Source organism: Takifugu flavidus, chromosome 11 (genome assembly GCF_003711565.1).
Source record: "Takifugu flavidus isolate HTHZ2018 chromosome 11, ASM371156v2, whole genome shotgun sequence".
NCBI classification, from domain to species: Eukaryota; Metazoa; Chordata; class Actinopteri; order Tetraodontiformes; family Tetraodontidae; genus Takifugu; species Takifugu flavidus.
In genome coordinates this window covers 4,833,854-4,854,469 of record NC_079530.1, presented here as the reverse complement: position 1 = coordinate 4,854,469, position 20,616 = coordinate 4,833,854, and the positions used below count along the sequence as shown (strand labels likewise).

At 43.6% G+C, this 20,616-nt stretch overlaps 3 protein-coding genes and 1 long non-coding RNA gene across 4 annotated transcripts; 3 read left to right on the top strand and 1 right to left on the bottom strand.

The window, feature by feature from the left end:
• Positions 1 to 325: 325 nt before the first annotated feature.
• Positions 326 to 7,690, bottom strand: LOC130534249 (uncharacterized). The gene is made up of 8 exons (XM_057048275.1): positions 5,076 to 7,690; positions 3,984 to 4,112; positions 3,120 to 3,349; positions 2,769 to 2,922; positions 2,170 to 2,295; positions 1,672 to 1,901; positions 1,276 to 1,504; positions 326 to 1,022 (listed from the first exon to the last, which is right to left on the bottom strand). Exons 1-8 carry the CDS (start codon positions 5,085 to 5,087, stop codon positions 894 to 896), a joined length of 1,239 nt encoding a protein of 412 aa, XP_056904255.1. The 5' UTR covers positions 5,088 to 7,690; the 3' UTR covers positions 326 to 893.
• Positions 3,563 to 8,884, top strand: LOC130534250 (uncharacterized). Its single transcript, XR_008952849.1, has 3 exons — positions 3,563 to 3,871; positions 7,602 to 7,908; positions 8,141 to 8,884. It is a non-coding gene; the product is annotated as an uncharacterized LOC130534250 (long non-coding RNA).
• A 643-nt stretch (positions 8,885 to 9,527) lies between these two features.
• ndnfl (neuron-derived neurotrophic factor, like) lies at positions 9,528 to 18,329 on the top strand. Its single transcript, XM_057046734.1, has 5 exons — positions 9,528 to 9,922; positions 9,956 to 10,011; positions 12,094 to 12,304; positions 14,983 to 15,104; positions 16,305 to 18,329. Exons 3-5 carry the CDS (start codon positions 12,135 to 12,137, stop codon positions 17,711 to 17,713), a joined length of 1,701 nt encoding a protein of 566 aa, XP_056902714.1. The 5' UTR covers positions 9,528 to 9,922; positions 9,956 to 10,011; positions 12,094 to 12,134; the 3' UTR covers positions 17,714 to 18,329.
• Positions 18,330 to 18,729: 400 nt separating this feature from the next.
• On the top strand, positions 18,730 to 20,553 carry dnajc9 (DnaJ (Hsp40) homolog, subfamily C, member 9). Its single transcript, XM_057046740.1, has 5 exons — positions 18,730 to 19,081; positions 19,426 to 19,566; positions 19,734 to 19,988; positions 20,078 to 20,164; positions 20,246 to 20,553. The coding sequence occupies exons 1-5, from the start codon at positions 18,899 to 18,901 to the stop codon at positions 20,345 to 20,347; spliced, it is 768 nt and encodes a 255-aa protein (XP_056902720.1). The 5' UTR covers positions 18,730 to 18,898; the 3' UTR covers positions 20,348 to 20,553.
• The last annotated feature ends 63 nt before the right edge of the window (positions 20,554 to 20,616 follow it).

Genomic DNA, 20,616 nt, shown 5'->3' with positions numbered 1-20,616 from the left:
GGGGGGGATGGATGGAAGAGAGAGGGAAGGGGAGAGAGGGAGGGGGAGGGGGAGGGGGGGAGATGGAGGGGGAAGAGAAGGAGTGGAGGGGGAGAGACAGAAGGGAGAGAGGGGGAAGGGGAGAGAGATGGATGGAGGGGAGAGGGAGAATATTTAAGAATATTTTGTACAGGCCAACTTTTAATTGTATGAAAAGTGACTTAAATAGGATGATAATATCACAAGACACTCTTTTCCTCAATTGCATAAACTACAATATAAATTTAAATTGCAACTCTTGTTGTAATATATGAAGCTTGATACAGATAAATAATAAAAAGATATGTTGTTTTAGTCAATTCAGTTTTATTTACAACTGGAGCAAAAATAATCTTATAAAAACCTTTCTACTTTGAAAAAGTGCAGTTTGAAGTCCAAACTGTAATTGAATTTAAGAGGAAATCCGTTGTATTTTTTCTTTTGGTGGCAAATCTGGAACCATCATCCCTCACAATTGTTGCAACAAGCTTTCAAGCAAATTCATCTTCATTAAATATAAACTGTATTTATAGATCATTCATCTTCATAACCACACAATGGGCATAGGCAGGTCCACCCCTGGATGATTCGCCAGTTCATCGCATATAATCATTCGTTGTGGGTTCGGTACCTTGCTCAAGGGTACCTCAGCAGTGCTCTGAAGGTGTTTTGGAACTTTCCCCTTCCTTGATTTGTCTGTACTGGGGCTCGAACCGAGAACCCTCTGCTTCTCAGCCCAGTTTCCAACAGATTTTTTTTTTCTCTTAAAATCAGTACGACGGCTAATTTAGCAGCACAATAACGAGATATGTTGCAGCCTCCATTTAGTGAATCAGAATGCCTGAACTGTCCTCGACTCATTCTTGACTCACTCATCATTTGAACAGAAGAGCAATGGTTCTCTTCTCCTCAATGTGCTGTTTTATGAGGAAATCCAGTCTGGACAACCTGGACACATCCAAGCCCTCCATGGGTTTACCAAAGGTCTTCACAAACTCCAAAGTCTTTGAGTGAAAGAGAAAGAAAAAAAAAATTCAAATTTGAACTGTAATGTACATGTGGTATGTTTGTAGCGAAACAACTGTCTCATAAATCTCATAAATCTCACAATCTCAAGTGTCTACAGGGCCGCTGCATGGTGACATCATACACTTGCAAACTGTAAACTTGCTTTTCTTCCTCTAAAACTTTCTTATTCTGAGCAGTCATAAGCAAATTTATGTAAGTGTACACACATACATACACACACACGCACACCTTCATTCTGGGAACATCTTTGTTCTTTGGCTTCGTGGTTGCTTTGAAGGGTCTCTTTTTGATTTTCTTGTTCTGCTCCTGGACCTTACTGGTGTTGAACTGCTGCTCATTCCCCACCTGAACCAGGTGACCATCAGAGGCTGTGTTTGGAATCTGCTCAGCATCCATTCTCCTCAGGGGCCCCTCTGTGGGAGGCAGCACCTCATATTTTGCTGGGATGGCAGCTGACCTAAAACACATTTATGTCAAACAATTGAGCAAGAAAGATATCGGTGAACTGATTTATTACACCTAGATCACACATAGAAAGCAGCTTCCTGGATGATGATTATGATGATGATGATGATGATGAAGATGTCGATGGTGATGATGGTGATGGTGATATGGTTTGGTTACCTTCCTGTTGGACTGCGCTCCTGGTCTTGGAGGAAAAGTTGATTGTCCTCTTGTTGAGTCAGGTGTCTGCTTATTCTGGTATGGACTAAAGGCTGTGCTGAGGTTGTGGATAGAGATGTCTGAGTGTCTTTGAGCTCAGCTCTCATCTCTGGGACTTGGAGCTGTTTAGGTAAATGATACAGGCTGAAGGACAGGTCCTGCTGGTTCTCTCCTCGGTTGAGCTGAGCGTCCTGTTGGGATACAAGAGCCCTTTAAGATGGAACAGCTACAGTAGCAACACAGTTTAAACCAGGAAGAGGTTGTGAAATGATCACTGTGACTCTGTGACCATCTTTGTCACTAAATACTCTTGTAGTTGAATTAGGAATCCAGGGAACCTATTAACAACTTTATCTGTCAATCACTAACTTGGGAAACAGTCAAATAGATAAGGCAGAATACAACAGACTTGATATTCTGCACACCCGCACACACAGACACACACACAAACGCACACACCTTCATCCTGGGAACTTCTTTCTTGTCTTTCGACTCCTTGGTTGGGACAAAGGCTTTCTCATTTATCTTCTTGTTCTGCTCACAGATCACTTTTGCATTTTCCTTCTGTCGTCTCATCTTCTCAGCCTGACAATGGTGAACGAGTGAAGCAGATTATAATAGATGGTTAAATAAACCCAGCCAGCTCTCCCTTTACAACCTTCTGTTGTGTCTAACTGCTCCACCACCAGATTTCTCATGGCTGGAGAACATTAAGGCTGGTTGGTCCCCGACAGCATGTCAAAGCCTGAACAGGCCAAGATGCATGAATGCTGTTATTCCACCAAGTATTACTACTGTGTTGTTTAAAAAGAAATAACAACTTGCTTTAGTTTATTGTTTAAGGTCTGAAACGCTGGACCTATTTCAGTATTTGGACCATGTATCATTTTCTGCCAATGAATGCCCCTAAATACAAAAGGTTTTAATTGGAATTTGGGAACCATGCTGTCATTAGTTTGTCTGATGAAATGAAAATGGCTGGTTTTACTCAAACATGGAGAGCATCAGATGATTTTGATATCAGGGTCACTTTCTCACGCAGAGCTTCATAAACAAACCTTTATTGCCGATTGAATCAGAGACTGTTGCTTTTTCTTCATCCAAACTAAGTAACCATCAGAGGCTGTGTTTGGATTCTGATCAACATCCGTTACCCTTAGAGGCCCCACTGTGGGTGGCAGCACCTCGTATGTTGCTGGGATGACTGCTGACCTAAAACAAATTAACAAGAAAGACAGCGGTGCGATTTATTACACCTAGATCACACATAGAGAGCAGTTTCCTGGTTGATGATGATGATGATGATGATGATGATGATGATGATGATGATGATGATGATGATGATGATGATGATGATGATGATGATGATGATGATGATGATGATGATGATGATGATGATGATGCATTACCTTCCTGTTGGAATGTGCTCCTGGTCTTGGAGGAAAAGTTGATTGTCCTCTTGTTGAGTCAGGTGTCTGCTAATTCTGGTCTGGACTAAAGGCTGTGCTGAGGTTGTGGACAGAGACGTCTGACTGTCTCTGAGTTCAGCTCTCATCTCTGGGACTTGGAGCTGTTCAGGTAAATGAGACAGGCTGAAGGACAGGTCCTGCTGGTTCTCTCCTCTGTTGAGCTGAGCGACCTGTTGGGATAAAAGCCTCTGAGAATTTAGAAAGAGCTCTAAATTCTCAGAGGCTTTAGGCTTTATAGATGAGTGTTCAACAACTTGAGAAAAATGGAAGTAAAAACCAACAATTGATTTAAAATCACCATCGTCAGGCTTAGAAAATGAGACGGCAGAAGTAATTGATTTAAAATCAATTGTTGACTCATTTGGACAATGCTGATGATGCTGTGTCACATGTCTCCAATGATCGCTGTAACAGACATGCTCAATTGTCCTGCACTCAAAACACTTTTCCAATCAAGACAAACCAGTGAAGAAGTTAACAGTTTCAAACCTCAAGTGATTCATTTGTGAATCAGAAGGTAAAGAAACAGTTAAATTCAGCAGCTTGTCTTGGCTCAGTTGAATTAAAGCTTGAACTCTTTTCAAGGTTCTTTCCAACTTTCCCTGATGGTATTTGGGTTGAACCTCCCACTGCTGGGCAACAACACAGTGGTGATGCTGAAGGCTGGCTGAGCTACAGATTCCTGCTTGATGGTACGTGGTCACATCACACACTTACAGGTGAAAACATTCTTTGCTCTGTCTCAGCAGTATTTCTGTATTTTAGAACACACACACACACACACACACACACACATACACACACCTTCATCCTGCGAACTTCTTTCTCGTTGTCTTTCAGCTCCTTGGTTGGGATGAAAGATTTCTTATTTATTTTCTTATTCTGCTCACAGATCACATTTGCGTACTCCTTCTGTCGTCTCATCTTCTCAGCCTGACGATAGTGGAGTGAGAGAGGAAAGACACAGAAGCAGATTATAAAGGGCTTAGATTAGCCAGGTCAGCTCTCTTTTTGTCGTGGTCAGCTCTCTTTTTGTCGTGTCCCCATAAAATGACCCAACACATTAAGCCATTCGTTGCACATTTACACATATTATTCACTAATAGCTTTTTTGTGGAGATGAACAGAGTTCAGTCTGTTATAAAAACAGGTCAAAGATGATCACTTTATACCACTGTAAAGTTCTTAAAGCATTGATAATCTCTTCATAAATTAAAGGTTATCACCATGACCCAGAGAGACACCAAGATGTGAAGATAATCACATTTGATAAAAAAATATATCTTTTTTAAATCCCACTTGTGTTAACATTTGATGTGCCTGAAAATTTGAAACATCTAAACACTGGACAATTCAAACAGCAACGGTACTTCTGCCCCAGCGTATATATTTTTTCATGAGATATTGCATTTGAGGCACAGGCAGAAAATCTAGATTTGTTGGATCTCACCTTGATGCAGTTTGTATTTCTTTCCATGGTTGCTGACTGAACCTAATATAAGTATTAAAGTGGAGATGCAACACTGCGTAATCTAGAGGTTATATTGTATGTTGCTTAGAACCAAAGCTTAGGCCCCTGAAAAAGTTTCTTTGATCCTTTGTTTGTCAGACATTTGGGCCCATAATATTTGAGCCCAAAATTCTACACAACAAAAGTTCCATGAATACCCAGCGAAATTTTGACAGAAAAATTAAAATGACAAAGTTCAAGAGAAAATGTCCAGCAGTTCATTTGAACGTTGTGTCCTTACATGCATTAGCTGACATATTCCGTCTGGGGGCGACAATGTAAAGCATTTTGCCTTTCGGAGGATAAATACACCGAGGACCTTAACCGGTTTTTATACCGTCTTCTGGACTGGTTTCTGCTCCTCAGTGTGGGGAAGTCCTACTCACCTGGTCCTCCATCCCAGCGCTGCCTCAGTCACATAGGGTCAGTCATGATGCTGCTGCTGCAGCTGTGTCTGTATCAACAAAAATGCATGAATGTTGTTATTCCACCAAGTATTTCTACCATGTTGTGTAAAAAGTAATAACATCTTGTTTTATTTCATTATTTAAAGTCTGAAACACAGGACACTGTTTTGGTATTTGGACCATGTATCATTTTCTGCCAATAAATGCCCCTAAATACAAAAGTCAAAAAATATAGAGATGTATAACATTTGTGATATAATATACTCTAGATTATTATGACCCAGCTCTACCCACCAACTGAACACCAGACTCCAACTTCATGCTGCTATGGTAGTATTTCATTTCAGTTGAGTTAAAATCTATATTAACACAAATCCTTTAGTGGCAAGTTTTAACTTGTGTGGTTACACAGAGAGCCAGACCTCAACAGCCCACACATATAAATAGGATGGGGTCAATACTCACTAAATTATTAAGAGCGATGATGAGGAAAGGGATGAGCTCATATCTACCTTCACCTTTTGCCCTCCAGGAGTATTAAGATTAAGAGACTCGTGCATTTTATCAATATGACAAATGATATCCAGTTGTTTGGAAACTTCTGTTTATCTCTGATACGAGTTATTTAATCTGGATTAATGAGAGCTCCCCTTTCATTCAGACGGGCCCAATCGAAAATGACACTTTTACGAGTTGAAATTTATGAAGCAAAAGCTGCTCTCTACAGCATCAGTACAGTGAGTAACACTGCTGGGTTTAATTCCTGGTTCACATCCTGTTAATGAATTCAGTTTTGACACATTTGCCCCTCTGAATATAGAGCAGCATGATAACATGACACCCTCAAACCCACTGCTACCACTCTGCTGCGTATTTGTGAACATGTGGGCAACACAACGGCTCTTATATGAACCTCCTGCAGCTGAGCTAGCAGAAACATGGAGGGTTAAAATTGTGACATTGGGATGTTTGAGCTCTGCTCTGAGGCCTCGATGCACCACCCACCATGCTGTTCTCTCTGCAGGCCCTCCATACATTCAGCCAAGCCAACATCCACTTCCTCTAACAACTTCTCTCCAGTCACATGACCATTCCCTCTTTCCACCATTTACCCTCCTCTACACTGGAGGGTTTCTTCTTCCTCTTGACTGGTTTCCTCCAGTTTCGACTGGACTGTTCTCCACAAACACCACCACAGCACTCACTCAACTCACTTTCACCCGTCTCATGGTGTCCTCCTTTCATTTCATCCTGTGTCTGATGATCTGTCCTCCCCCTCTTTTTCTCTGCCAGTCTGCAGTGACAGGTTTTGTGGGAGTAACGCTGGCTGCTTCAATGTCAAGCCATTCCCAGCAATGATAATGTTTATTACCTACTGGGTGTCCCGCTGCTCATGGACGCACACAAATGGAAGCAATACCCTCCAGACTCATATGGGGGAGATGAATGGATGGTTCTGACCTCCCTCAGCCAACTGGGCTGTGTTTACAGGTCTTGTGACCATAACAGGAACAAGAAGGTGACCCTGCAGGATTGGATGACCTGTCTGGTGGATCAAACGGAGGCCTGGTTTCACAGTTTTATGTGCTAGTGGAAACTCTTTGTTGTTAAAGCACAAAAGCATCAGATAGTCAGAGGGAGTTTTATTGGGAACCAAAGACTAAATGAAATACAGTCTGTGAATTTAGTGAAATGAGTTTCCGTTTCCTCACCAGCAGTGAGGATGGGCTCCCAGAAACTGTGTCCTGAAGTCAAGAATACCGCCTCTAAGATGGACTGAAGTCTGGAGCTGCGTGTTCTGAATGGACTGAGTAACGTTACTGCTAATGACTTTGATCACAACTGTCAAAAACAAGACAGCACTTGGACATTTTCTACTTAGCAGACTGACAGAAGAAGCTCAGAGGCTGACAAGGCCGATGTATGTGATGAGAGTAGAGACAAAGAAAGAGCTGAAGGAGAAGAGGACGTAACCAGAGAAGAGAACCAAAGAGATCATGAGAAGGGGTGAAGGCAGAAGATGCATCATAATGTCCCACAAAGAAGGGAGAGGAGAGGACAGTGGACGAGTGAAAGAGGGGAGCAGTCTAAAGTGTGTTTAGATATGGGAGGAGGTAATGCACTGAAAATGGGAGTAGAGAGTAATACATAAAAAATGGATCAGAAATGAGGAAAAGACTGAGAAGGTAGAGAGAGGGAGGGAGGGGGAGAGACAGGAGGAGAGAGAGGGAGGGAGTGAAGGAGGGAGAAAGAGAGGGAAGGATGGAGAGAGAGAAAGAGAGAGACAGAGAACAGCTGAAGACATTAAAAAATGCAAGAAAAAGTGTGAATTCTGGTCTTAAAACATGTTCCCCCTCTGTCTCCTTCTGTTTTCTATCTCTGTCCCTCCTCTGGTTTCTGCTTGCTTCTGTTTTTGGATTAACTTGTTCAGGCTGACAGATCAATAGGATTCCAACTCTGTGGCTCTCTGGCTTTTAATTAGCATCAAATTTATTATGCCTGCAGGATGATGGGGTGACAGAGAAGATGAAGGAGGCATTTCTGTGTATGACATACAGATTGAGCGCAGACGGGACTTTGAAGACAGCTGACTGCCCCAGTTCTCAAGAGACTGGACATCATCACAAGTCTTCTGTCCACCAGCAAACATCTGTCCCACAATTCTTCACCTTTTCAGGAAACAAGAACAAAACAAATAACCAAAATTGAGCTGTTGGAGCCACCTGGGTGGTCTGGCACAGCTTAAACACCTCCTCCCTCCTCAACCATCAATCTTTCTTTGTGTGGGATTTCCAGGTTACCTCTGAACAAGGTTTTTTTAACATCTCTCCATTAACCTCTCCCTACCCCAACCCCCCACCCCTAAACAGACAGGGTGGGTGCAGATTCGTCCACCTTTCCCATCTCATTTGAATATTAACCTCACCTCCATTGTCCTCCTGTGGCCCCTGATGGTCTGATCTTAACTCTCTCTCTCTCTCTCTCTCTCTCTCTCTCTCACTCACACACACACACACACACACACACCACACACACACACACAGTGACTGACAGCTCAGGAGCAGATGGTGATGACATGTTAAAAATAAATATTGCCGTTAACTCGTCGTGAGCCAGCACACCCCCCCTACACACCCCATCTCCTCACCATCAATCTCTCTCATTTTCACATCCTCTCTTTTTCTCTCTCTCTCTCTTCTATGCTACTATAGGCTTGCTTCTAATAACAGCCAGACTTGCAGTTTCCTTGTGTGCATTTAAGCCTAAAGAAAATTTTCTGTTACCTTCTGTGCAGAAGGACTTGGTCAAGCAACTGTTGATAAATTATGAAATGCAACACACGAGGAGTGGAGCTGTGGGCTCAAAAGAAATATTGAGGCCAGTCAAGATGGCGGAGAACCAGGGAGCAGTTGAATGTGCAAGCTGTGTGAGCATTTGCCATCCATCATTTCCAGCTGTGACAGATGTCAGACAGATGCTGAAAGTTTGAGACGTTGGTGTGATTCTAAAATCATCTCGTCCCCACAGACAAAAGCATTATAAAATGCTGTAGGATGTACATCTGTGCTAATCTCTGCGAGGTTAATCACTGACCAATCTTCAAAAGGAGCAGGCATATCACCCTCAGCCAGTGCACCGACTTTCACAACTTCTCTGGGACTCTAAAGTGGGCCAAACAGAGAAAGTTTCAAAGAGAGTCCAGCGGCTCTAAAGGCTCTGAAGGCTGCAGAGCTGACACGTTTATTAGGAGTGAAACCTTTTTATTCTTCTTTAAAGTGATCTGGAAAGTGTGTGTGTGTGTGTGTGTGTGTGGTGTGTGTGTGTGTGTGGTGTGTGTGTGTGTGTGTGTGTGTGGTCAGACAATATTCCCTCAGGGAGGAGTAGATTCCATTCAGAGTGACCTCGATAGTCCTGCTCTGAAGTACCTGCTGAATGGGTGAGAAAGGCCTCATGAGTGAACGTGCAGGGGGAGCGTGCACAGAGCAGCTCCCTCATGTTATTGATTAAACAGCCCAGAAGCAACATGAGGCCCACCATTGTGTGGAGATGAGAGACACCCCCCCCCAGACCTGTGAGAATTACACTTGACCTATACGTGGAGGACGTGTGTGAAAACAGAATCACTATTATGAGCTCACTCTTCCTACAGCACAGGTTTGATAAGAACATGAGAGCAGACCAAGCCCGAGACTTGCAACAATATATTTGTTTTCATACTTCATCCTTTGTAAATGACGTTAAAAGGTCTTATATTTACTGTGAATTATTCTAAGGCCAAATAAATGGAAAGCGTGTTTTAGTGTCTGTCGTCATGTAGTAGTGCTATAAAATGGCTGACATCAGTTACTGTCATTGTAATGTGTTCAAAGAACCTGCTAGAATGTATGAAGATGCTCTTCCATTCCAGTCAGCAACCCTACCCCCCCCCCCAAAAAATACAGATGCTTTCACAGCAGCCAGAGAACAGTTAATGTATTTAAGTTTTACATTAGTGCTCTCTCTCTCCCTCTCTCTCCCTCTCTCCCCATCCTCTCTCTCTCTGTCTCTCTCTCTCACCACCCCCATTCAGCGACCTCACTCACCCACTCGCTCCCTCACTCTCAGATTGCACACAAACGCACACAATCACACATGAGCCCATTTGAATTGCAAGTGAGCGAGAGAAGAGAAGAGAAGAGAAGAGAAGAGAAGAGAAGAGAAGAGAAGAGAAGAGAAGAGAAGTCCATGTGGAGTTAGTACTGGGAGAGCTGGGAGACCTAAACAGACACCTGAAGTGAAGGATTGAGCGACAGAACTCTGTGAGGGACGAAGGAGTGAGAGGAGCACCAGGAAAAAAGCTTCTATAGCTTTTCTTCTCCTCATCCCTGGCTGTCATCCCTCTCTCAATTTGATCCCATCCCTCTCTGTGCTGCAGGTAAGAGATTTGCATCCGTGCATGGCTGTGCTTTTCCTTGTAGAGCAGGTGAGTAAATGTGTGCGTGTGGGTTCCGTGTCAACTTTTAAAGATGAGTTCAGCAGGTTTGTCTCAGCAGGCTCACTTTCACCATCATTGCAACACGTTCTTGCATGTTGGCCGATAACACCTGCCTGTATATCGATGAGTCTGTTGACTTGGAAAAGGCTGAGAAGAGCCATATGAAAGAGGAAGGAAGGATTTAAAATGACAGAAGTGAGTCAGGAAAAGATGGCTTGCACACAGCTTTGAGAACAGACGATAAAAGAAAAGGCATTTCATTTAAATGCAAATGTGGCGATCCAGTAAAATCATATCTCCACTTCATGATACCCTGCCATCATGCCATCAAGCCTCCCAGCCAGTCACAGTTTGAGGGGACAACAGATCCTGCAGGGACCACCCCCATGCCATTTAATCTGCCCCTGCCCACAGATAACAGAAGGCAGATGGTCCTGCTAGAGCACAGGCAGATACCAGATAGCCGATACAATGTATCCCTCCCTCTGAAACCTGCATCAACTTCTGAATCAGCGGACCAAATGAAATGAGGAGCTCAAACAAAGACAAGGACACAACGAGAGAATGAGAGCGACAGAGACAGAGAGAGAGAGAGACAGAGAGAGAGAGAGAGAGAGACAGAGAGAGAGACAGAGACAGAGACAGAGAGACAGAGAGAGAGAGAGAGAGAGAGAAAAGGGTTCAAGCACTCTTAATTAAATCCTAAACAGTATCCAGAATAAATAAAGTCCTGGGAGGAACCTCATCAAAAAGAGAAATAAAGCTCTGACCATCAAAGTCCTGAGCTGCTGTGTTTAGAGGGGAGTCAGTATTTATTTATAGAGGCTGGTCGTTAACTTCACCGCGCTCCCTCTCTCCGTAAGACCCAGCCTTTTTTAAGATTTATGAAAATTCTATTGGCTATAATTTGCTGAGGAGCCACATGCATATTTCATCTGGAGACTCATTTTGAAAAGACAAGCTGCCCTTTTTCATGTCTTCATCTTTACAGAGAATGAATGGGGGGTGCGGGGCACGGGGTCGTGCAGCCGTCTGCTAACATCCACCACAACTAATGCGCCGAATCCTCCAATGTTTTCTTTTCCTCCTCTGATTCATCCCCCTGTCGCACTTTCTCCTCTCCCCCCTCTCTGTTTTCTTGCCTGTAATTACTCCACAGCCCTCCCTTCCTCCTACACCCCCCAGCACACAAATTCAATCTGTCTCTTCCCCTGCACGGCTCCCAGTTAGAGCTTTACGCGTCGCTCGTTCTCTCTGCGCAGGAATAATGAGCAGCGCCACTTTGTAGCTGCGTGACAGTTTGTGAATTTGGATCTGGAAGCGCGTCAGGGCCCAAAAGGCTCAGATGTACGCTTGTCTTCATGGTCCCACTGTGGTGTCATCTGATCTTTAGGGCACAGCTCTGCACAGCACACCTTGTTAGAGGGGGGTTGTCTGTAAAAACTGTTTGACTTTGAACAAAGGTGTTTTATCTGAGGACAAAGCACAACACTGAAATCTGTAATCATCCTGTGGACGTTGAATCACAACAGCATCTCCTTATAGAAACATGCACAACCTGAGCCAATGAGCATAGACTAAAGGAAACAATGTGGTTTCCCTCTGTGCATCGCAGTTATGATAATGGCATGATTGTATTTGACAGCTCCATTATTATTTTTTCAGCTAAAGATAATTTTACAGATATTTTGCAGGACAGATCTCAAAGTGCCATACAAGAGGAGTGCAGTCGTGAAGAAGGCGACTTCCGACTGATGTTATCAGGCTCACACTTTGCAAAATGAGTGGTTTGTGAAGCGGCTGTGAAGCTGTGCTACACACGAACAGGCACACACACACCCCAGAGTTACAGGGTGCTGATTTCTTTCCCGACCATGAATAATTCTCTCTGAATACCACAGGACGTTCCATCATATCAGTGAATCAGCAGGGGCTGCAGCTCTTTAGCGTGTGGTTAAATGTGAGTGTGTGGTCTCCAACAGGCTGCCAGCGCCACTCTGACCTACCATCATATGTTTTCAGACGCTGACGTGGTGACCCTGAAAGATCAAAGACTATCAGAAATGGCTCCGGTGCCCATGTCCTGGTGCCTTTTCACACTGGTTTGTGGCTCCTGGTGGCTGCAGGTACACTTGGCCCCGGCGCCTGAGAATGAGGTGCCTCTTCGTCCCACCACATGGGTCCAGGAGGGAAAAATCACCCCCATAACTCTTCCTAAAGGACGCACTCGCAGGTAAGTTGAACCATACAAATGATCCTTGATGAGTTTAATATTATATTTTGTGATAATAGTAAATCTTTATGGAAATCTGCAGTGCCTGGATACACACGATCATCAAAAGTGGATGATCCATTTATATATTTATGTAATTCAATCCACTAAGATCTTGCAGCGACATTAGCTCACCCCATCTCTAATTACTTCATATAGTACTGGAAAATTACTCTAAAACTGACTGATGTTACAGTCAATTTCATGAGTAAGAAAACACATAATATAAAACTGAAGACTTCTAGATTGTTGGTGTTAATATTTAGCCAATCATACAAAAGTGGGGAAAAAAACAACTTCTATATCTTTAAAATAACAAATGACAGCTGGGATAGAAAAGCCCTTCAAATGAGGCAGGCAGTCTGAATGAAGGGCTACTTGAGTCAATCGAGCTGTGGGAGTAAAACAATAAGACAGAAATAGGCTGGGCAACCACTCCAGCAAATAAAGTCTGGGAACAATGAATAATTCACTGGAGGTCTCTGGTCTTCAACAGGCTTGTTGGGTTCAGGCTCATATCCAAATTCTCACATATAAACTGTTTCTCATGGGGAGAAGTTAGGGATAGAAAATGATTCATTGTGAGAAATGTAACCCAACAAAATGTTACAGGTGAGGGTTGAACAGAATCCGAGAGCAGGCCAGGACAGTGGTAAAATGGTCCGAATGAGTTTTACTGTCAGGGGAACACACAAAAAGACAGAGGCAGTCTTCCGGGACTGCAGGGAGCTCAGGAGTCAGCATCTACCCTTCACAGGTCCACCAGTGAGTCCTCAACCAGAAGCAGTCCCCCTGGACTGCAGAGATCTCGGGAGTCCGGCGCGGCACACTCTCCAGCCCAGCAAACAGCATGAAGACCTCAAACGTGCCGGAGAGACACAGAAGACAGAAGCAGTCCTCCTGGACTGAAGGGAGATCGAGAGTCAGCGTCAGCGCTTTACAGGTCCCAAGTGAGTCCTAGAACAGAAGCAGTCCCCCTGTACTGCAGAGAACTCAGGAGACAGGCTCTGCACCACCCAGGTCCAGCAAACAACATGAAGACCTCAAATGTGCAGGGAAGACGGACCAAGGGAAGACGGACCAAGTAAAGCCACACACAACGCAAGCAACACAACACTCCCACCACCAATCTACAAAACACACACAACACTCTGGCGCTGATGGGCAGACCCTCCCTCCTTAAGTAGGCGACCAGATGTTAATTGCCCACAGGTGCGTCTGCCTGCAGTGCCAGCTGCCGCCAATCGAGCTCCTCCACGCCCCCTGGAGGAAAAAACAGACACAACCCTGAACCCCAACACAAAAACCATAACGTCACGACTCATCGCAGGAAAAGATCCTTCAAACTTTTTGCTTTGGGTTTGTTGTTGTATCTGGTAATATTTGCAGCTTATCTTCCATCTGCAGAAACAAACAGACAGCAGAGTTCCCTTAACTGAGCCAAACCAGCAAATATTTCTTTTATTTATTAATTTATTTTATATTTCATAAAACCTCAGGATTGGACCAATTTGCTTTGCTGTAAATCACATAATGTATTTTTCTTTTGGATTGTCTTTACACTACTGTTTTAATTGAAAATTGATAAAAGGTAAATACCCATAATTTGTGGTTGCTCGATCTGAGTAGAAGCGCTGCATGCTACTAAGGTTAGCTAGCTAAGCTAAATATGGGTTGACTCCAATGATTATTTCCAAACATCGGCTGTTCCTTACCATGAAAGTACAAAAGTATTACAAATAAACAACATGAGGGCTGTTTCTTAGCTAGTTAAGACCCAAACTTAAGGTCTTCTCATCACATTCACATTTTCTTTTCACTTCAGTTTTGAGTCAGAACCACAGGCACTGATTCCAGCACCGCAGACAAAAGGAAAGCAGAGACCATTGACGACATTATGGCTTGCGTTCTTCAGCAACACAGTGAATGACCAGAGGAAGGATTTAAATCATTCTGCTAAATAAGCTGTAAAGCACCCATGAGAGTGCCCAGTGTTGCACATCTGTTCGGAAATGAAGGCCATCTGCACAGAATCAAGAATAATGGTGCTCACAAGACACCAGCTCAAATATTTATTACCAAAACCTCATTCAGTCAATGCCCAATTTCCACTGAGGAACTCTCTGCAGACACTCGATGAAGCAGAACACGTTTTCAAAACAGGAAGATTTCTGTTGTTCACATGTTAGACAGAGGGAAACTGACTCATGAGTGACGGAATTTAAACTAGACTGAACCATCATCCTGTCAATGTTAGATATCCTTTAGTATGCAAATCTGTTAAACATCCAATTACATCAGATTTTATGCCGAGCATGCTCCCAACAGGCAGATATCCATCTGAAGCCTGTCATGTGAGCCCCAGGTCACCTCTCCTGATCTGCTATCAAACCTCCAATCAGCCTGCAGGCAAATAGGATTCACAGATGCTTCAAAAAGCTGTGGCATTAAAAACTGTAGAAAGAAAGAAAAGCAGCTCCCAACATCAGCAAATCTTCCATGAGCTAAAAGGATGTTGCATGGAAAGATAAGTTTCTTATCATCCATCGCTCTGCTGCTGAATCAGGCACTGTTATGTTTCTGACCACATCCTTGACTGGGCTACTTCTGACTGGTTATCTTTCCTGTCTCCTCTACAGGCTATACTTCACCCTGAAGAAGAAGGCCTCAGCAATGTCTGTGACCGTCAGCCCCTGTGGCCCCACAATTGAATGGAGCCTGTCTGCCCGCACCCTGAAGGACAAACCCTTCAAGATGCAATGTGAGCCAACTATACCAATCAGAATCTGCACCTCCAGATATCCTCGCCTGCCTGGCGATCATCAATTAATCCGGCTCAGCCTAGAAGATCAATTAGATATTATCGTTGCACATATCAGATACAGATTAAGCAGAGGGCAAAGTTTCCACAAAAAGACATTTGAGTTAAATTAGCAGCAAAACAAGAGTGAGCTCATATAAGATACAAGAGTTATTTATTTATTTATATATATGTACATATATACGTATATCACTTTCTTTTTTCCAAACACACAGTTTTTTTTATTTTATTATTATGGTCATTTTTTTTAATCCATAAAGATGGTCAGGATAAACTTGTAACCAAAGAGATACAAAAAATAAAAATCAGGGTTAGAAGCTAAATGCAAACTCATAAAACTTCCGACCTGAAGTGACCCCAAATATCCTGGGTGAAACAAATGTTCTGGAGTGCTCCACAAATACTTTTCCAACTTAACTAACAAGCTTCTCTAGAGAGTAAAGTAAGACGATAAAGTTATAAAATGACACATTAATCATTCAGAGGCTGAGCTCATGGTCCTCATCACCAGACTAAATTATTCACTTTGATTCTGACACATTTGGTCTCATTTGAGGAGCCATGTCTTTTCCAGATGAACTGGGACAACAACTGGGGTTTCTGCTTGTGTAATGGCCAGTTGTACCAGTATGAGCTCAGTGTATGACAGAGGGGCCATGGGACGTTATAATTCTATCACATCATATGCTGGTGATTTTAACTGAATTAGGGACAAATTCAAATTTAAATGCAATGGTTTCTGCAGCAATTGGGTATCTTGGAATAATTGGCGCTTATGATCAGAAGGCTTCCTCCAACTTGTCTTCACCCAGCATGTTATAGAAAAGCCACATAAACTAAAATAAACCCTCAATGAATAATACATCTGGCCTCTCTTTTCTTTTGCTGTTAAATGTGAACTCATTAGCCTCTCCTGAATGTGCCAACTGTGCAAGAGGATTAGCACAGCATTAGCTTAGCTCAGCCTAGCATAGATACTGAAATCAGAGGAAAGGCTGCGTTGATGGCAAAAACGTTTCCAAATTTAAAATACTGGAGCCTACTAATGGTATTACTTGAACAGATATATTTATTTTGTTTGCTATATTACTGAAGAACTTAATAATATTATTTTAATAAGTTCCTGATGTGATCTGTTAGGGAGCACCAAGAAGAGTAGCCCTGAGGTCTGGTGGCAAGGACCAGGAACTGAGGAGAAAATGCACAGCTTTACAGGCCACACAGATGACGCCTACAGGGGTCCTTCCCACCCCCACGCTTCCATCTACATCATGAGGCTGCGATCCAAACTGCAGAACACCAGAGCCACAGTGTACCTCCATGAAGGTCCGGAGCCATCTGGCACCTTCCCTATGCTGCCAGCAGACCCCCGTGTTCACACCTTAGGTGTTGGGATGACCAGTGTCACTCTCAGCTGGGTGCCCAGTGCTTCCATAACCAGCCACACACACACACAGAAAAGTTATGACTACTGTGTTTTCGTCAACTCTCAGCAAAACTACCCCAATCTCTGTGCTGCACGAGAGAGCAGGAGGAAGGAGAAAGACCAGGGGCAAGGAAAGAAAGCAAAGAAAGGGGAAGAGACTGTTTGGCCCATGTTAAACGAGTGGTGGTGGCAGCAGTGGGACTCCGAAGCACACAGTCCACCTTCTACCTCCTCTGATGATCTCCATTGTGTGTGCCAGGGGACAGAGAATGTCTGCACCATCTCCGAGCTCCTGCCTGACACACAGTATTACTTTGATGTCTTTGTGATTGACAGGACAAACAGGACCAGCGTAGCTTACTGGGGGACATTCGCCCGAACACATGAAGAGGCGCAAGCAGCAATCACCACTCTGAGAGAGGGGGAGCTAAGGTGGGTAAGCTTCAATGATAGAGGCTCCAAGTCAGAACAGTTCTTTACTTTTCGTCCTCGGGGCCTGCAGCAGAGCGGCCTCCTGACCCTGCAAAGTTGTGGCAGAGATGAAAAGATCAAGGTGACCGTGTCAAGTAAAAGTCAGATTTTGACCTCACAGGCTGTGACAGGAGATTTGGTGCACATTTGGCTCAATGGGAGTCCTTCATATCTCATCCATTTGGAGAGAGAAGGAACCACCTCATCCCACATGTCCACTGCTCTGCCTGGAGGTCTCATGGCCTCAGTCAAAATGCAGGTGTCTTCAGCCTACCACCGCAGAGGAGTCCCATCTCTGCCCACCACCCTGCAGATAAAATCATTCAACCGACTGCGTGGTTGCAACAGCGTCACGCTGGCCTGGATGGGCACAGAGGAGAGAAGTCTCTACTGTGTTTACCGCAGAAAAGTTGGATTGCTTGACAAAAAGGCGCCAACAGCACCATGTCTGGGGCCGGAGTCCCGCTCTGATACTGAGAGGGTCCTCTGCAAGTATTTCCAGGAGCTGAATCCTCAAAGGGCAGTTACTACAGCTGTGATTGGAGGCCTGGAGCCAGGGGTGGCCTATGTGTTTGATGTCTACCTAATGAGACGCTGGGGGATCCCTATCAAGTATGCCAGTAAGGTTGTGAAGACCAGAAAGGAATGCTGAGCTGCTGCCCTCTACAGGTGGTTTTCAGACTGTCCCTTTTCAGGGGTTAAAAGCATCAGCCATGGATGTGAAGACTGGCCATGAGAGCAAAGCTATAGCAGTGTTGTGGACGACCGTTACCTGGAACAGGAGATTCCTCTGGAGAAGCGACGGTAACATCCAACCTTCACTTGCAGGGTTTATGCGAGAAGCCACGATAAGGATCTGCACACCAGCAAAATGTGGAAATCATTTTCCATGTTCTTGTCATTTTGTTTTTAATTGTTGAAAGTGATGATGTGCCAGTTGTCCAAGTTCTGATTCTATGTGTTAGTATGAAGGACAAATGGGGTTTGTAATAACAGAAAGTCAACACTAAACAACAGAGACTGTGCCAAATATGCACCAGAGACAGATGGGGCGATCACTGGATAACAACTCAGAGGGCGTTTGCAGGCAATATCAGCAGTGCTGCATATTGTACAGGCTTATAAAAACAGATGGGCTCTATCTACAGACGCTCAGTTCAAAGTCAGTGTGTGTCTTTGTGTTCTGCAGTCGCATGAAGAGTGAAAAAATATATATGTTTCTCATAGTTTTTGATGTGTATTTGTGCTTCAAACACACCAATAAATACTTGGGTATCTGTACATACAAGACTGAATAATTTCTTTATTTTGCATTGAAATTTCAGGGCATGGGCCAGCTGTATGCCCCATCTACTGTATGTTGAACTCGATCAGGGTGCACTTTGTAAGACAATATGTAAAAGATTGGAGCATTTTCTCATATTTGTTTGCCCACCTCTGCAATTCAAATATCTGCAATTCAAATATCAATCAATCTATCAATCAGTCTATCTATCTATCTATCTATCTATCTATCTATCTATCTATCTATCTATCTATCCATCCATCCATCCATCCATCCATCCATCCATCCATCCATCCATCCATCCATCGCCATTTTTTTATAACGTGAGGCACCAACAATGACAACCAATGGGGACGAGCTTCCGATAGACGTAAGCACGCCGGATACGACTAACAGACCAGCGCGCCAAATAGATGTTGCACAACAACAGAAGCAACAAAAAAACGGAGCAGAAACCAGAAGAATTCAGCCTCCCTTCAGTTTACCAACCGTTTATAGGCTCAGAGACAGTTAGTGGGTGTGAGTGATCAATCTGGGACTAACGTTCGCTAGATGGTCAGGATGGGTTTACTTGAGCGGTGCCTGGAGCTTTTTAAGACCTCAAACCTGTACGAGGTCCTGGGCGTCAAGAAGGACGCGGCCGAGGGAGACATTCGCAGGAGCTACTACAAAGTGTCACTGAAAGTGCACCCGGACAGGGCTGCCGATGACCCGCTGGCCACAGAGAAATTTCAGGTCATTACCGGTTGAACGAGCACAAGCTAATGTTTGCTAGTTAGCTAGCTGTTTTGTCTTACATGAGCTGCTATAACTCCTGACCGCTCACCAGGCTATCTTAATTCTGCTTCTTTGCCTAATATTCATCTTCATTTCCGTCAATATGCCAGTTGGATATTATTTTTTTAGCACATACATTAGAGTCAAATCACCCGCTGTAGTGCTATTGAGTCAAATGGTAGCGGTGGTTAACACAGTTGTCTTTTTAAAAATATGCAGTATGGAATATCTCACTCCCAGGCAAATGTTTGCTCTGTAGCCTGCTAGCCAGAGCTCCTCAGAAATGAGTTGTTGTGTTCTAGGTCCTGGGGAAACTCTATACAGTCCTGAGCGATAAGGAGCAGAGAGCTGTTTATGATGACCATGGGCTGGTAGACGAAGACTCTGACATCCTGCGTCAAGATCGCTGCTGGGAGGACTACTGGAGACTGCTTTTCCCCAAGGTACCTCAGGATGCCAGGTCTTTTTTCAATCATTAAGGTGTCACGGGATGCAATGAGCTGTTTGTCTTCCAAAAATGTTAGTTTAGATCAGTTTAATCATTAAACTGATCTAAAATGTTCTTAGAATTAAACTTTAATGCTTTTACTGTCTTCCATCTGTCCCATAGATCACAGTGCAGGACATCCTTGAGTTTGAGAAGACATATAAAGGTTCTGACGAGGAGAAGCAAGATGTTCTTCAGCTGTATTTGCAGCATAAGGGAGACATGGATGCCATTACAGCATCTGCCCTTTGCTGCACCCAGGAGGATGAACCCAGGATCTGCAGCATCATCCAGGCCGCCATTGACGGTGGAGAGGTAAAAGCATTTGCAGCGTTTAGTCGGGAGAGTGAACGGAAGAAAAAGGCTCGAAGGAAAAGGGTAAGCACCTTGTTAATTTTAAAGCTGTATTAGTTAATATCTTTCAGGTTTGACTGATTGCAGTTTTGTGATGGGATCTGATGTTCCAGGCTGACAGAGAACAAGAAGAAGCAGAGGAAATGCAAAAGGAATTGGGGCTGTGTGAGCAGGACAACAGCCTTGTGATGATGCTGCAGGTATCCAATGTGCATACATGTTTATGAAAGGAACAGTCAACTTGATTTTCATCTAATGAATGGAAAATTATGTTTTTCCAGCAACGACAGAAGTCCAGAGAGAATAATTTTAACAGTTTCCTGTCTGACCTGGAAGCCAAGTACTCCAAAACCAGCAGCAAACCAAAGAGAGGAAAAAAGTAACAACTAACAGGCCTCAGTGGTGGTAGATTGAAAATCTTTACAACAGTCAACTTCAGATTTCCAGTTAGAATAAAGTTCATGGCCAAGGAGCTGTTTTCAGTCTCAACCAGAACTTAAATTATAATTTATTTTCCTTGTCAAACTCCTTATGCATTCATATTTATGTACACCCGCTTTTTAAGTCATATATAAAGTATCTGAAAATATTTTCAAGCTTTGTCTAGTTGTTGTATGGCTCTTTCAACCTTCAGAAATGAAATAAATGACCC

Coding starts and splice junctions, on each gene's coding strand:
- dnajc9 (XM_057046740.1), top strand. CDS start 18,899: ATGGTCAGGATGGGTTTACTTGAGCGGTGCCTGGAGCTTTTTAAGACC. Junction 19,567..19,733: donor GGAGACTGCTTTTCCCCAAG/GTACCTCAGGAT, acceptor TCTGTCCCATAG/ATCACAGTGCAGGACATCCT. Junction 20,165..20,245: donor GCCTTGTGATGATGCTGCAG/GTATCCAATGTG, acceptor ATGTTTTTCCAG/CAACGACAGAAGTCCAGAGA.
- LOC130534249 (XM_057048275.1), bottom strand. Junction 3,350..3,983: donor AAGAAGTTCGCAGGATGAAG/GTGTGTGTATGT, acceptor TTATCCCAACAG/GTCGCTCAGCTCAACAGAGG. Junction 1,023..1,275: donor AAGATGTTCCCAGAATGAAG/GTGTGCGTGTGT, acceptor TTTCACTCAAAG/ACTTTGGAGTTTGTGAAGAC.
- ndnfl (XM_057046734.1), top strand. CDS start 12,135: ATGGCTCCGGTGCCCATGTCCTGGTGCCTTTTCACACTGGTTTGTGGC. Junction 12,305..14,982: donor CCTAAAGGACGCACTCGCAG/GTAAGTTGAACC, acceptor TCTCCTCTACAG/GCTATACTTCACCCTGAAGA. Junction 15,105..16,304: donor CAAACCCTTCAAGATGCAAT/GTGAGCCAACTA, acceptor GTGATCTGTTAG/GGAGCACCAAGAAGAGTAGC.